We start from the raw sequence: 13,569 nt of genomic DNA on the forward strand, positions 1-13,569 counted from the left end.
TACTTACTATTATTGAACAATTTTGATTTGTGAAAAAATTAGGCAAATGTTATTGTCATGTAATGCCAATTATAATATAGAATCTCACACATTGCTGATTTAATTAAGTTGGCAGTTAAACATTGGATGCTGAATCAGTCATTGATTTAATTAATAAGCAGTTAATTGAAAGAAATTTAATTATGATTTCATTTGTTTTTCAGATTTATGTGGCTAACTGTCATTGGCCTCTCCATTATAACAGCTGCATATATGGTCAATGTAGCATGGTATTTAAGTGAACGGAATCCTACTTTAACAACACTAGAAACTGATCACTATCCAATATGGAATATACCTTTCCCTGCAATTACCATATGCAACACCAATCAAGTGCTTCGTTCCAGGGCTCTGGAACTGTCAAAAAAAATGTAATCATAATATCAAATCTTCTGAAAACTTTTCCTGTCAGTTATAATTTCAGTAGCACTACTGACCAGGTGGTCACTTCTATGCTATTAAATTCACAAATGAAATGTGGAAGTGGAAGTAAGAGAGTTAATTTATATGACGTTTGTGTGGTACTGTTTGAGAGATACATGCTTTAAGCAGGCAGCAGATGATATCCCTTCCCTATCAGTAGCAACACAAACATGATGCTGCACAGTACATGTACCATTTGCAATCACTTGCATGACACAATTGCACTTAAGGTACCTGACATGAAAGTGGCATCAAGTAGGGAGAGAGAGAGGGGGGGGGGGGGGGGGGGGGAGGAAAAGCATGTTATGAAATGGAATGGGCAGACCATGAAAGTCTGAAAACTAGGAGACTATGTAAACAGACTAGAGATAGGCATAACTTAGATGAGGATTAAACATTAGTTAGAATTTGTTGCATAAAATTCATGAAAGCAGAATGAAATGAAGTGAAGGGCAATGATGATGTGTAATCTATCCTACATGTTCCATGGATACCATTAAGAAGTGGAACCTTCAGGGATATGAACGAGTCAGTCACACTTATGTCACCTAAGTTTAGCTGAATAAATTAGCACATAAGCTGCGACTTTGAGAAAAGCTGCTGAATTCTAAGCTTTTTTTGTATAGCTTTTGTTTATCTGCTATTAGTAGCTTTTCTTCCTTTCACTTCACTTGGTCCTCCTCAAACCAACAATCCAGCTTCCTTGGTGTTAACCTCAACCTCAGAGAAGACTACATCACTACCTTCATCCACATCAAACCTGCCAACCACCAGCAATACCTCCACTTCGACAGCTGCCACCCATTCCTTCCCAGAATGACCTTTCCGTACAGCCTAGCCACCTACGGCCATCGCATCTGCAGTGACTAGCAGTCCTTCTCAAAATATACCGAGGGTCTCACTGAGGCCTTCACAGATCATAATTAGCCTCTCAACCTTGTACAAAAACAGGTCTCCTGTGCCTTATCTCTCCAGTCACCCACCACCTCCCAAAGTCCCACTGTTCAGCCACAGCAGAGCATTCCCTTCACGACTCAGTAACACACAGGACTGGAGCAGTGGACTCACATTCTCTGCCAGGGTTTTGGCTACCTCTTGTCGTTTCCTGAAATGAAAAATGTCCTACCAACTGTCCTTCTCGCCCATCCCACGCTATTCTGACATCCACGGAACATACACAATATCCTCATTCATCCCTACACAGTCCCTGCTCCCAACCCCTAGCCTCATGGCTCATATCCCTATAATAGACCTAGATGTAATACCTGTCCCATACATCCTCCACTACCTACTTCAGTCCAGTCATAAGCATCACCTGTCACATCAAAGGCAGGGCTACTTGTAAAACCAGTCATGTGACCTAGAACCTAAGCTGCAACCACAGTGCTTCATTCTGCATGGGCATGACAACCAACAAGCTGTCTGTCCTAATGAATGGCCACTGACATCCTGTGGCCAAGAAACAAATGGACCATCCAGTTGCTGAGCATGTTGCCAAACATAATGTTCTTCCTTTTAATGACTGCTTCACAGCTGTGCCATCTGGATCCTTCCTATCAACACCAGCTTTTCTGAATTGTGGAGGTGGGAATTCTTCCTGCAATATGTCTTATGTTCCTGTCACCCTCCTGGCCTTAGCCTTTGTTAGTCATTGTCCCTTCCCTGTTCCCACACCACAGCCTTCTACTCCTCAAGCACAGCCACAGTATTTTTACTTCTCTCCTTTTCTGTCTCCCCTCCTCTTGCCCCCTTCACCCCTTCATCCTCTGTCTGACCTCCCGACTGCATCTAGATGCCTTACCCTCTCTCCTTCCTGGCCCTGTACCCTCCCACAAGCACACTGTATCATCCCCCACCCATACCATGCTGTCCCTCGCCCTGTCCAACCCAGCCATTTTCTTACCTCCACCATTCAAACACCATTCAAATTGCTTCTCCCATCATGCACAGTTACTTTCAGTCTGGCCCAGGCAGCCAGAGACAGTGATCATGTAGGTGTGAGCTGCATTTGTGTGTGTGTGTGTGTTGTCAATTTTAGAAGAAGGCCTTCTGGCCAAAAGCTACATATTTAGCAGCCTTTTTGTTGTGCCTGTCTGTGACTCAACATATCTGCTATATGGTGAGTAGCAGTCTATTCTTTTCATTAAATTGTCATTATTCCATCTGGATTTTCCATTGTTTGATTTAGCTTAATATTTATTGGAATACATTTGTATTTTTCAAAGAAAATATTTTTACATCTAGAAATACTGACTCCTGTTATAGTGCATTATTACTTGTCATATAGCTTTATAATAAACACTGCTGCTTGTCTGCAGCTAACAGAAACTTTCAATTGCTGAATCTAGATATTCAGATGATTTGTAGAAAGAGTGAATAATGAGATATGTTTTTAATTTTCTTTTGAATTGGTAGGAATTCTTGTTTTCTTGGTTTATGTCAGATGGAAGATTTGTAAATATTTTTTTACCAGTGTATATAACTGTATTCTGAACCCTACACATGTCTATATGAAAATTGTGACTATGTATATCAGAGTGCAGTTGAAAATGATTTTTACTATCAGCAACAAAAACCATTTCAGATAAATATATTGGGAAATGAGTGTAAGAGTTCCGAGATCTTAGAAAGGCTTCTGTCTGATGAATGATTGTTTACTTTACACAGTATTCTTACTTCTCATTTCTGCTGAATGAACATTTTATTTACTTTAGGTGCTCTGCCCCAGAAGATAATTCCAAAGGCAACAAGGAATGGAAATATGCAGAATAAGCGAACAGTCTTTTCTAATTAGGCCAACACAGTGGGAGATGCTTCTAAGGGCATAACATATTGGACTGAGCTTCTTAATTAGTTTATACATGTATTGACTACATTGTAACATGTTATCATGTCTGCCTGTGGCACTGAAAGATTATTATTTCTTATTTGAAATTACATAATGTAAACCTTTGCTATATTTAAACCTAAACTGTAGTGGTGGATCATGGACCTAAATTCTGGGGAGGCTGCAAAATGTGTTAGAAAATCCCCTTTCCTTCCCTTTTAATGAAAGTGTACCTTGTGTTCCTAGTGGCCACCGCCACTACTACTAATACTACTACTATTACTACTGCTAATAATAATAATAATAATAATAATAATAATCCCCGTGGAGGCCCGGGAAAAGAATAGGCCTCCGGTATGTTCTGCCAGTCGTAAAAGGCGACGAAAAGAACAAACCACTAATAGGGCTAACCCCCCTTTTAGTGTGATTAGTTGGTTCAGGACAGAACTAAAGAAGCCTCGGACAAGCGCCGTCATGGTCGGGGACGACGCTTGAACCCTATGCCCGCCCACAATGGTAACGACACTGCTAGCCAACTGGAAAATGATTTAAATCCAAATAGAGGTGTTTTGCAGGATATGCTTCCTGCAACCACCCTAGAAGGAAAACAAAGACAGAGGATGAGATGGTCAGATGAAGTTAATCGACACCTCATGTTCTGTTATTACCAAGCAACAAACCTAGGAACCAACACAACTGGATACAGATCACAAGTATACACAACATTTATTACCAGATACCCAGAATTAAAATTTTTAACAGAACAACGACTAGCTGATCAGATCCGTGTAATAATCAAAAATAACAGGATACCCCAGTCAGAATTAGAAAACATCAAACAACAAGTACAACAAATACTGGAACAAAATAATGTGCAATCAGAAGAAGAAGAAAACACAGTAATTGACTCAAACATCCCAGAGCAAACAAACAAAGAACAACACGCACCAATTAAACAATCAGAGGAAAACGAAATCTTAAGACAGCCACCAGAACAAGCACAAATAGAACACGAAGTGACACAGATGCTAGATATAGAAGAAAAATTTCAGCTAACATATATAGAATACAAAGACACAAATACAGACATTAGACCATTCTTGCATAGACCACCAAATAACCCACAAGTCGAAACAACAATAAAAACTATCAACACAATCATACACAACAAAATAAATGAAAACACAACTATGGAAGAGTTACAACTACTGGTTTATATAGGAGCACTCACTACACTAAATATACACACTAGACAGAGATCAGAACCAACCAACACACAGAAGAAACCCACAAAACCAGCATGGCAACACAGGCTACAGATCAGAATAGAAAAACTGAGAAAAGACATCGGACAGATAACACAATTTATAAGAAATGAAATCTCGGAAAAAAAATGAAAAAGGTTAGGTAAAATCTCACAACAAGAAGCGACAGAGCAATTAGACGAAAAGAAGCAGAAATTACAAGCATTAGCCAAACGACTCAGAAGATACAAAAAAAGTGAAAATAGAAGGAAACAAAACCAAACATTCAACACAAACCAAAAGAAATTTTACCAGACAATAGATAACACACACATTAAAATAAACAATCCACCAAACATAACAGACATGGAACACTTCTGGAGCAACATATGGTCAAACCCAGTACAACATAACAGGCATGCACGATGGATACAAGCAGAAACAGACACATACAAGATGATACCACAAATGCCTGAAGTGATAATTTTGCAACATGAAGTCACCCAAGCAATTAATTCTACTCACAATTGGAAAGCCCCTGGAAATGATAAAATAGCAAATTTCTGGTTAAAGAAGTTCACCTCAACACATTCACATCTAACTAAATTATTTAACAGTTACATTGCAGAACCATACACATTCCCTGATACACTTACACATGGAATAACTTATCTGAAACCTAAAGATCAAGCAGACACAGCGAACCCAGCTAAATATCGCCCCATAACATGCCTACCAACAATATACAAAATATTAACTTCAATCATTAAACAGAAATTAATTACACATACAACACAGAACAAAATTATAAATGAAGAGCAAAAAGGCTGTTGCAAAGGAGCACGAGGATGTAAAGAGCAACTGATAATAGATGCAGAGGTGACATATCAAGCTAAAACTAAACAAAGGTCGCTACACTACGCATACATTGATTACCAAAAAGCTTTTGATAGTGTACCCCACTCATGGTTACTACAAATATTGGAAATATACAAAATAGATCCTAAATTGATACAGTTCCTAAACATAGTAATGAAAAATTGGAAAACCACACTTAATATCCAAACAAATTCAAATAATATCACATCACAGCCAATACAGATTAAGCGTGGAATATACCAAGGAGACTCATTAAGTCCTTTCTGGTTCTGCCTTGCTCTGAACCCACTATCCAACATGCTAAATAATACAAATTATGGATACAATATTACTGGAACATACCCACACAAAATCACACATTTGCTATACATGGATGATCTAAAACTACTGGCAGCAACAAATCAACAACTCAACCAATTACTAAAGATAACAGAAGTATTCAGCAATGATATAAGTATGGCTTTTGGAACAGACAAATGTAAGAAAAATAGCATAGTCAAGGGAAAACACACTAAACAAGAAGATTACATACTTGATAACCACAGCGACTGCATAGAAGCGATGGAAAAAACGGATGCCTATAAATATCTAGGATACAGACAAAAAATAGGAATAGATAATACAAATATTAGGGAAGAACTAAAAGAAAAATATAGACAAAGACTAACAAAAATACTGAAAACAGAATTGACAGCAAGAAACAAGACAAAAGCTATAAATACTTATGCCATACCAATATTGACCTACTCATTTGGAGTAGTGAAATGGAGTAACACAGACCTAGAAGCACTCAATACACTTACACGATCACAATGCCACAAATATAGAATACATCACATACATTCAGCAACAGAAAGATTCACATTAAGCAGAAAGGAAGGAGGAAGGGGATTTATCGATATAAAAAACCTACATTATGGACAGGTAGACAATTTAAGAAAATTCTTTATAGAACGAGCAGAAACTAGCAAAATACACAAAGCAATCACTCATATAAATACATCGGCTACACCACTACAATTTCATAACCACCTCTACAACCCTTTAGACCACATAACATCAACAGATACGAAGAAAGTAAATTGGAAAAAGAAAACACTTCATGGCAAGCACCCGTATCATCTAACACAGCCACACATCGATCAAGACGCATCCAACACATGGCTAAGAAAAGGCAATATATACAGTGAGACAGAAGGATTCATGATTGCAATACAGGATCAAACAATAAACACCAGGTATTACAGCAAGCATATTATTAAAGATCCCAATACCACAACAGATAAATGCAGACTTTGTAAACAACAAATAGAAACAGTAGATCACATCACAAGCGGATGTACAATACTAGCAAATACAGAATACCCCAGAAGACATGACAATGTCGCAAAAATAATACATCAACAGCTTGCCTTTCAACATAAACTTTTAAAACAACAAGTTCCTACATACAAGTATGCACCACAAAATGTACTGGAGAATGATGAATACAAATTATACTGGAACAGAACCATTATAACAGATAAAACAACGCCACATAACAAACCTGACATCATACTCACCAATAAAAAGAAGAAATTAACACAACTAATCGAAATATCCATACCCAATACAACAAATATACAAAAGAAAACAGGAGAAAAAATTGAAAAATACATCCAACTGGCTGAGGAAGTCAAAGACATGTGGCATCAGGATAAAGTTGACATCATACCAATTATACTATCAACTACAGGAGTCATACCACACAATATCCACCAGTACATCAATCCAATACAGCTACATCCAAACATATATATACAACTACAGAAATCCGTAATTATTGATACATGTTCAATTACCCGAAAGTTCCTAAATGCAATATAACACATACCGTACAGTTAATAGGAAGTGACGCTTGATCAAGGTCCGCGTCACTTTCATTTCGAACCAGACCTAAGGTCTGAGAAAGGAAAGAAATAATAATAATAAAATTAATAATAAATAATTAATTAATAATAAATAATTAATAATAAAATTAATAATAAAATAATAATAAAATTAAAATAAACAATCCACCAAACATAACAGACATGGAACACTTCTGGAGCAGCATATGGTCTAACCCGGTACAACATAACAGGCATGCACGGTGGATACAAGCAGAAACAGACACATACAAGATGATACCACAAATGCCTGAAGTGATAATTTTGCAACATGAAGTCACCCAAGCAATTAATTCTACTCACAATTGGAAAGCCGCTGGAAATGATAAAATAGCAAATTTCTGGTTAAAGAAGTTCACCTCAACACATTCACATCTAACTAAATTATTTAACAGTTACATTGCAGACCCATACACATTCCCTGATACACTTACACATGGAATAACTTATCTGAAACCTAAAGATCAAGCAGACACAGCGAACCCAGCTAAATATCGCCCCATAACATGCCTACCAACAATATACAAAATATTAACTTCAATCATTAAACAGAAATTAATGACACATACAACACAGAACAAAATTATAAATGAAGAACAAAAAGGCTGTTGCAAAGGAGCACGAGGATGTAAAGAGCAACTGATAATAGATGCAGAGGTGACATATCAAGCTAAAACTAAACAAAGGTCGCTACACTACGCATATATTGATTACCAAAAAGCTTTTGATAGTGTACCCCACTCATGGTTACTACAAATATTGGAAATATACAAAGTAGATCCTAAATTGATACAGTTCCTAAACATAGTAATGAAAAATTGGAAAACCACACTTAATATCCAAACAAATTCAAATAATATCACATCACAGCCAATACAGATTAAGCGTGGAATATACCAAGGAGACTCATTAAGTCCTTTCTGGTTCTGCCTTGCTCTGAACCCACTATCCAACATGCTAAATAATACAAATTATGGATACAATATTACTGGAACATACCCACACAAAATCACACATTTGCTATACATGGATGATCTAAAACTACTGGCAGCAACAAATCAACAACTCAACCAATTACTAAAGATAACAGAAGTATTCAGCAATGATATAAATATGGCTTTTGGAACAGACAAATGTAAGAAAAATAGCATAGTCAAGGGAAAACACACTAAACAAGAAGATTACATATTGGATAACCACAGCGACTGCATAGAAGCGATGGAAAAAACGGATGCCTATAAATATCTAGGATACAGACAAAAAATAGGAATAGATAATACAAATATTAAAGAAGAACTAAAAGAAAAATATAGACAAAGACTAACAAAAATACTGAAAACAGAATTGACGGCAAGAAACAAGACCAAAGCTATAAATACTTATGCCATACCAATATTGACCTACTCATTTGGAGTAGTGAAATGGAGTAACACAGACCTAGAAGCACTCAATACACTTACACGATCACAATGCCATAAATATAGAATACATCACATACATTCAGCAACAGAAAGATTCACATTAAGCAGAAAGGAAGGAGGAAGGGGATTTATCGATATAAAAAACCTACATTATGGACAGGTAGACAATTTAAGAAAATTCTTTATAGAACAAGCAGAAACTAGCAAAATACACAAAGCAATCACTCATATAAATACATCGGCTACACCACTACAATTTCATAACCACCTCTACAACCCTTTAGACCACATAACATCAACAGATACGAAGAAAGTAAATTGGAAAAAGAAAACACTTCATGGCAAGCACCCGTATCATCTAACACAGCCACACATCGATCAAGACGCATCCAACACATGGCTAAGAAAAGACAATATATACAGTGAGACAGAAGGATTCATGATTGCAATACAGGATCAAACAATAAACACCAGGTATTACAGCAAGCATATTATTAAAGATCCCAATACCACAACAGATAAATGCAGACTTTGTAAACAACAAATAGAAACAGTAGATCACATCACAAGCGGATGTACAATACTAGCAAATACAGAATACCCCAGAAGACATGACAATGTCGCAAAAATAATACATCAACAGCTTGCCTTACAACATAAACTTTTAAAACAACAAGTTCCTACATACAAATATGCACCACAAAATGTACTGGAGAATGATGAATACAAATTATACTGGAACAGAACCATTATAACAGATAAAACAACGCCACATAACAAACCTGACATCATACTCACCAATAAAAAGAAGAAATTAACACAACTAATCGAAATATCCATACCCAATACAACAAATATACAAAAGAAAACAGGAGAAAAAATTGAAAAATACATCCAGCTGGCTGAGGAAGTCAAAGACATGTGGCATCAGGATAAAGTTGACATCATACCAATTATAGTATCAACTACAGGAGTCATACCACACAATATCCACCAGTACATCAATGCAATACAGCTACATCCAAACACATATATACAACTACAGAAATCCGTAATTATTGATACATGTTCAATTACCCGAAAGTTCCTAAATGCAATATAACACATACCGTACAGTTAATAGGAAGTGACGCTTGATCAAGGTCCGCGTCACTTTCCATTCTCAACCAGACTTAACGTCTGAGAAAGTAAAGAAATAATAATAATAATAATAACAATGACACTCACTTTTCACTTTTATTTGTGGATGAACCAGTAGAGTGGGTGTTTCAGCATTGTTACTTGTAAAACAAGTTAACTGGATGATCCTTCTTCTTCCCAAATCATACTATGTGCTTTCAGGTATTCACAGTACTGGTTTTTCAACCAAGGTGCAAGCAAGAGCTAATAAGTGAACCTGGGCCATAATGTTCCTCAAATACATTTTTATGCATTTAAGACAAGAAAAACTCCTTTCACATGAAACACTTATTGCAGGAATGATAGAAATTAGACAAAATAGTTTGAAAGCTTCTGGAAGAATTTAGTCCGTTTCATTCTCAATTATTCTTTTGATAACAACTCCCAAACTGACAGACGAAATCTTTCTTTAAGCTCAGAAGAAAATACAGTCTACAGTTAAACAAATAACTGCAAGTGATTGAAGGATGCACTATAATGAATCCAAACTCTCTACAGGGAAATGCTGAGCATAATTGATGAACTGAGTAGCATCACATAATTTAAGAAAGGGAGTTTATCATGAAGTGAAAATCTTGTCTCTGGCTGCGTTACAATATTACACAATACCTCAAACTACACCTGTTTATATTTTGGCATCAAAGGATTGCCAATGCATTCATTCATCATTTGAAGCTTCAGTTTGTGAATTAGTCAAGCATTTCATGGAATTTAGAAAGTTAATCAATTTATCTTCATTTCTTAAGTTTTTCATGTAACCCATGCATTCGGAGACACCATTGTTACAAAACTGAGCATCATTTGTTTTTTTCTGAAGAATGTTGAAAGCCAGTTCAGTCTTCAAAAACACACTTTGTAAAACAGAGGGAATGAAAACAAAGCCAAAGTCTAGGGGGCTATTTTTGAAACCATAGATTTCTCTTGCAGTCACCGCACTCAGGCTTGGACTGTCAATCATTTCATTTAAAATCTCAATTAGCCCCAGACAGTTTTCATGAATGGTAGACTTTGTTCTGGTAGTAAAGTTCCACTTTGTTTCACTGTCTGAAGGAATACATTTACCAACAATACTGTAAAGAATTGCTGTGCATTTGGAAGACTGGTGGAAGAAAGCAGGAACACCCTGAAATGTGGAGAAAAAAATGCTTAGTGGTTTTATACAAGAACAGCTTTGCTGCAAAGCTAAATCCAATTGATGTGCAAAACAGTTAGTAAAAAGAGCTTGGGGAGGGGGGCAATATCACAGACCTTAGTTTGCAGGCCATTTAATTCTCCATATTCAGCGACAATTTGTACAGAAACCAGATGGCAGTTATAAGAGTCGAGGGACATGAAAGGGAAGCAGTGGTTGGGAAAGGAGTGAGACAGGGTTGTAGCCTCTCCCCGATGTTATTCAATCTGTATATTGAGCAAGCAGTAAAGGAAACAAAAGAAAAATTCGGAGTAGGTATTAAAATTCATGGAGAAGAAGTAAAAACTTTGAGGTTCGCCGATGACATTGTAATTCTGTCAGAGACAGCAAAGGACTTGGAAGAGCAGTTGAACGGAATGGACAGTGTCTTGAAAGGAGGATATAAGATGAACATCAACAAAAGCAAAACGAGGATAATGGAATGTAGTCAAATTAAATCGGGTGATGCTGAGGGAATTAGATTAGGAAATGAGACACTTAAAGTAGTAAGGGAGTTTTGCTATTTAGGGAGTAAAATAACTGATGATGGTCGAAGTAGAGAGGATATAAAATGTAGACTGGCAATGGCAAGGAAATCGTTTCTGAAGAAGAGAAATTTGTTAACATCGAGTATAGATTTAAGTATCAGGAAGTCGTTCCTGAAAGTATTTGTATGGAGTGTAGCCATGTATGGAAGTGAAACATGGATGATAAACAGTTTGGACAAGAAGAGAATAGAAGCTTTCGAAATGTGGTGCTACAGAAGAATGCTCAAGATAAGGTGGGTAGATCACGTAACTAATGAGGAGGTATTGAATAGGATTGGGGAGAAGAGAAGTTTGTGGCACAACTTGACTAGAAGAAGGGATCGGTTGGTAGGACATGTTTTGAGGCATCAAAGGATCACTAATTTAGCATTGGAGGGCAGCGTGGAGGGTAAAAATCATAGAGGGAGACCAAGAGATGAGTACACTAAGCAGATTCAGAAGGATGTAGGTTGCAGTAGGTACTGGGAGATGAAGAAGCTTGCACAGGATAGAGTAGCATGGAGAGCTGCATCAAACCAGTCTCAGGACTGAAGACCACAACAACAACAGCGACAACTAAAGTAAGAGCAATCTAGAGAGACAGCACCACATCTGCTGGCCTCTCCTGCCATCAAAGTGCATAGCAACACATCTATGACAGCCTGTACCCCTCTTGTATTCCTTGTAATGGTGTCTGGTTACCATGGCAACTGAGTATTTGCAGGCAGCCTCAAATGGCTGAGGCCTCCTCACCATATGCTTCAGGCCTCCAACTGCCTTAGGTTATGGTTAAGCTTTTACACTTTGACTTGTTTTAATGCTGGTAGTTTAGAAGAGCTAACATAGGCTGACGTCTTTCACTCTTGCTGACAAAAGTGCATAAAGATTTACTGTAAAAACTGTTATTGCTTCTACAACAATGAGGAGGCCGAGCCTCCCTTGTCTCCTCTGATCAGCCACCACTGTTAAACTATGAGTTATGAACCAGGGTAAGTAGTCAAAGACTACCCCTCGGAGCCATAAGATACATACATAAAGGGAGAAGAAGTCGAGAAAGAGTGAGAAACGGATGAGTATTGCAGCAGGAAAATGCCTAATGCTTTAAGTGTGGAAGATCAATAATCTGTTAACACCATCATTTTGTTATTTTCAGTATCATAACTAATTAGCAAGACTTGAAATTGAATCATAGTGTGATAGTTACTGAATGAACTTACTCAGATACATACATAAAGGGAGAAGAAGTCGAGAAAGAGTGAGAAACGGATGAGTATTGCAGCAGGAAAATGCCTAATGCTTTAAGTGTGGAAGATCAATAATCTGTTAACACCATCATTTTGTTATTTTCAGTATCATAACTAATTAGCAAGACTTGAAATTGAATCATAGTGTGATAGTTACTGAATGAACTTACTCAGGAAACAAAATAATATGAAAGCTGTTGAAATATTATATGAAAATGTGTATAACTTATATATCCTGGAACCATTAAAAACTGAACAGCTAATTGTAGGAGAAACAACATCTCAACTTTGAAAGCTGACATAACAACAATAATTCTTCTCTCCACTGACAAGCAGTTTCTTTCAACCTTACTATGGATAGTAAACATGTATTTCATCCATTTACTGTTAGCTTTAGTAATAAAAAACAGAAGATGGGAGTGCCAAAATGAAAGAAAGAGTAATCAATACAGGTGATAGGGAGAAGGAAGAATTTCTCACACAGGGGATGGGGAGAAAAGAGGATTGCTCCAAGCCTTATGAACATGAGAAATGTGCTTGAACATCCTAGCCATTCTTAGTTTCTCTTGTTCTGTGTCCTCCCCCTAACTCTCCATGAAGAAACTTATTAAAAATGTGAAAGATGGGGATATAACTATTTCAACCATGTTTCAGTTTCAGTGACTTCTAAGTAAATATTCCTTCCCA

General features: G+C 37.0%; 1 protein-coding gene across 1 annotated transcript in view; it reads left to right on the top strand.

Moving 5' to 3' along the window:
- The first annotated feature begins 219 nt into the window (after window positions 1–219).
- LOC126251757 (sodium channel protein Nach-like) overlaps window positions 220–13,569 on the top strand; it is a 128,780-nt gene continuing 115,430 nt past the window's right edge. The window contains exon 1 of the mRNA XM_049952373.1: window positions 220–410. Coding sequence (XP_049808330.1) covers window positions 253–410 — 158 coding nt within the window. The 5' untranslated portion in view covers window positions 220–252. The remainder of the gene's footprint in view (window positions 411–13,569) is intronic.

Source organism: Schistocerca nitens, chromosome 4 (assembly GCF_023898315.1).
Source record: "Schistocerca nitens isolate TAMUIC-IGC-003100 chromosome 4, iqSchNite1.1, whole genome shotgun sequence".
Taxonomy (NCBI): Eukaryota; Metazoa; Arthropoda; class Insecta; order Orthoptera; family Acrididae; genus Schistocerca; species Schistocerca nitens.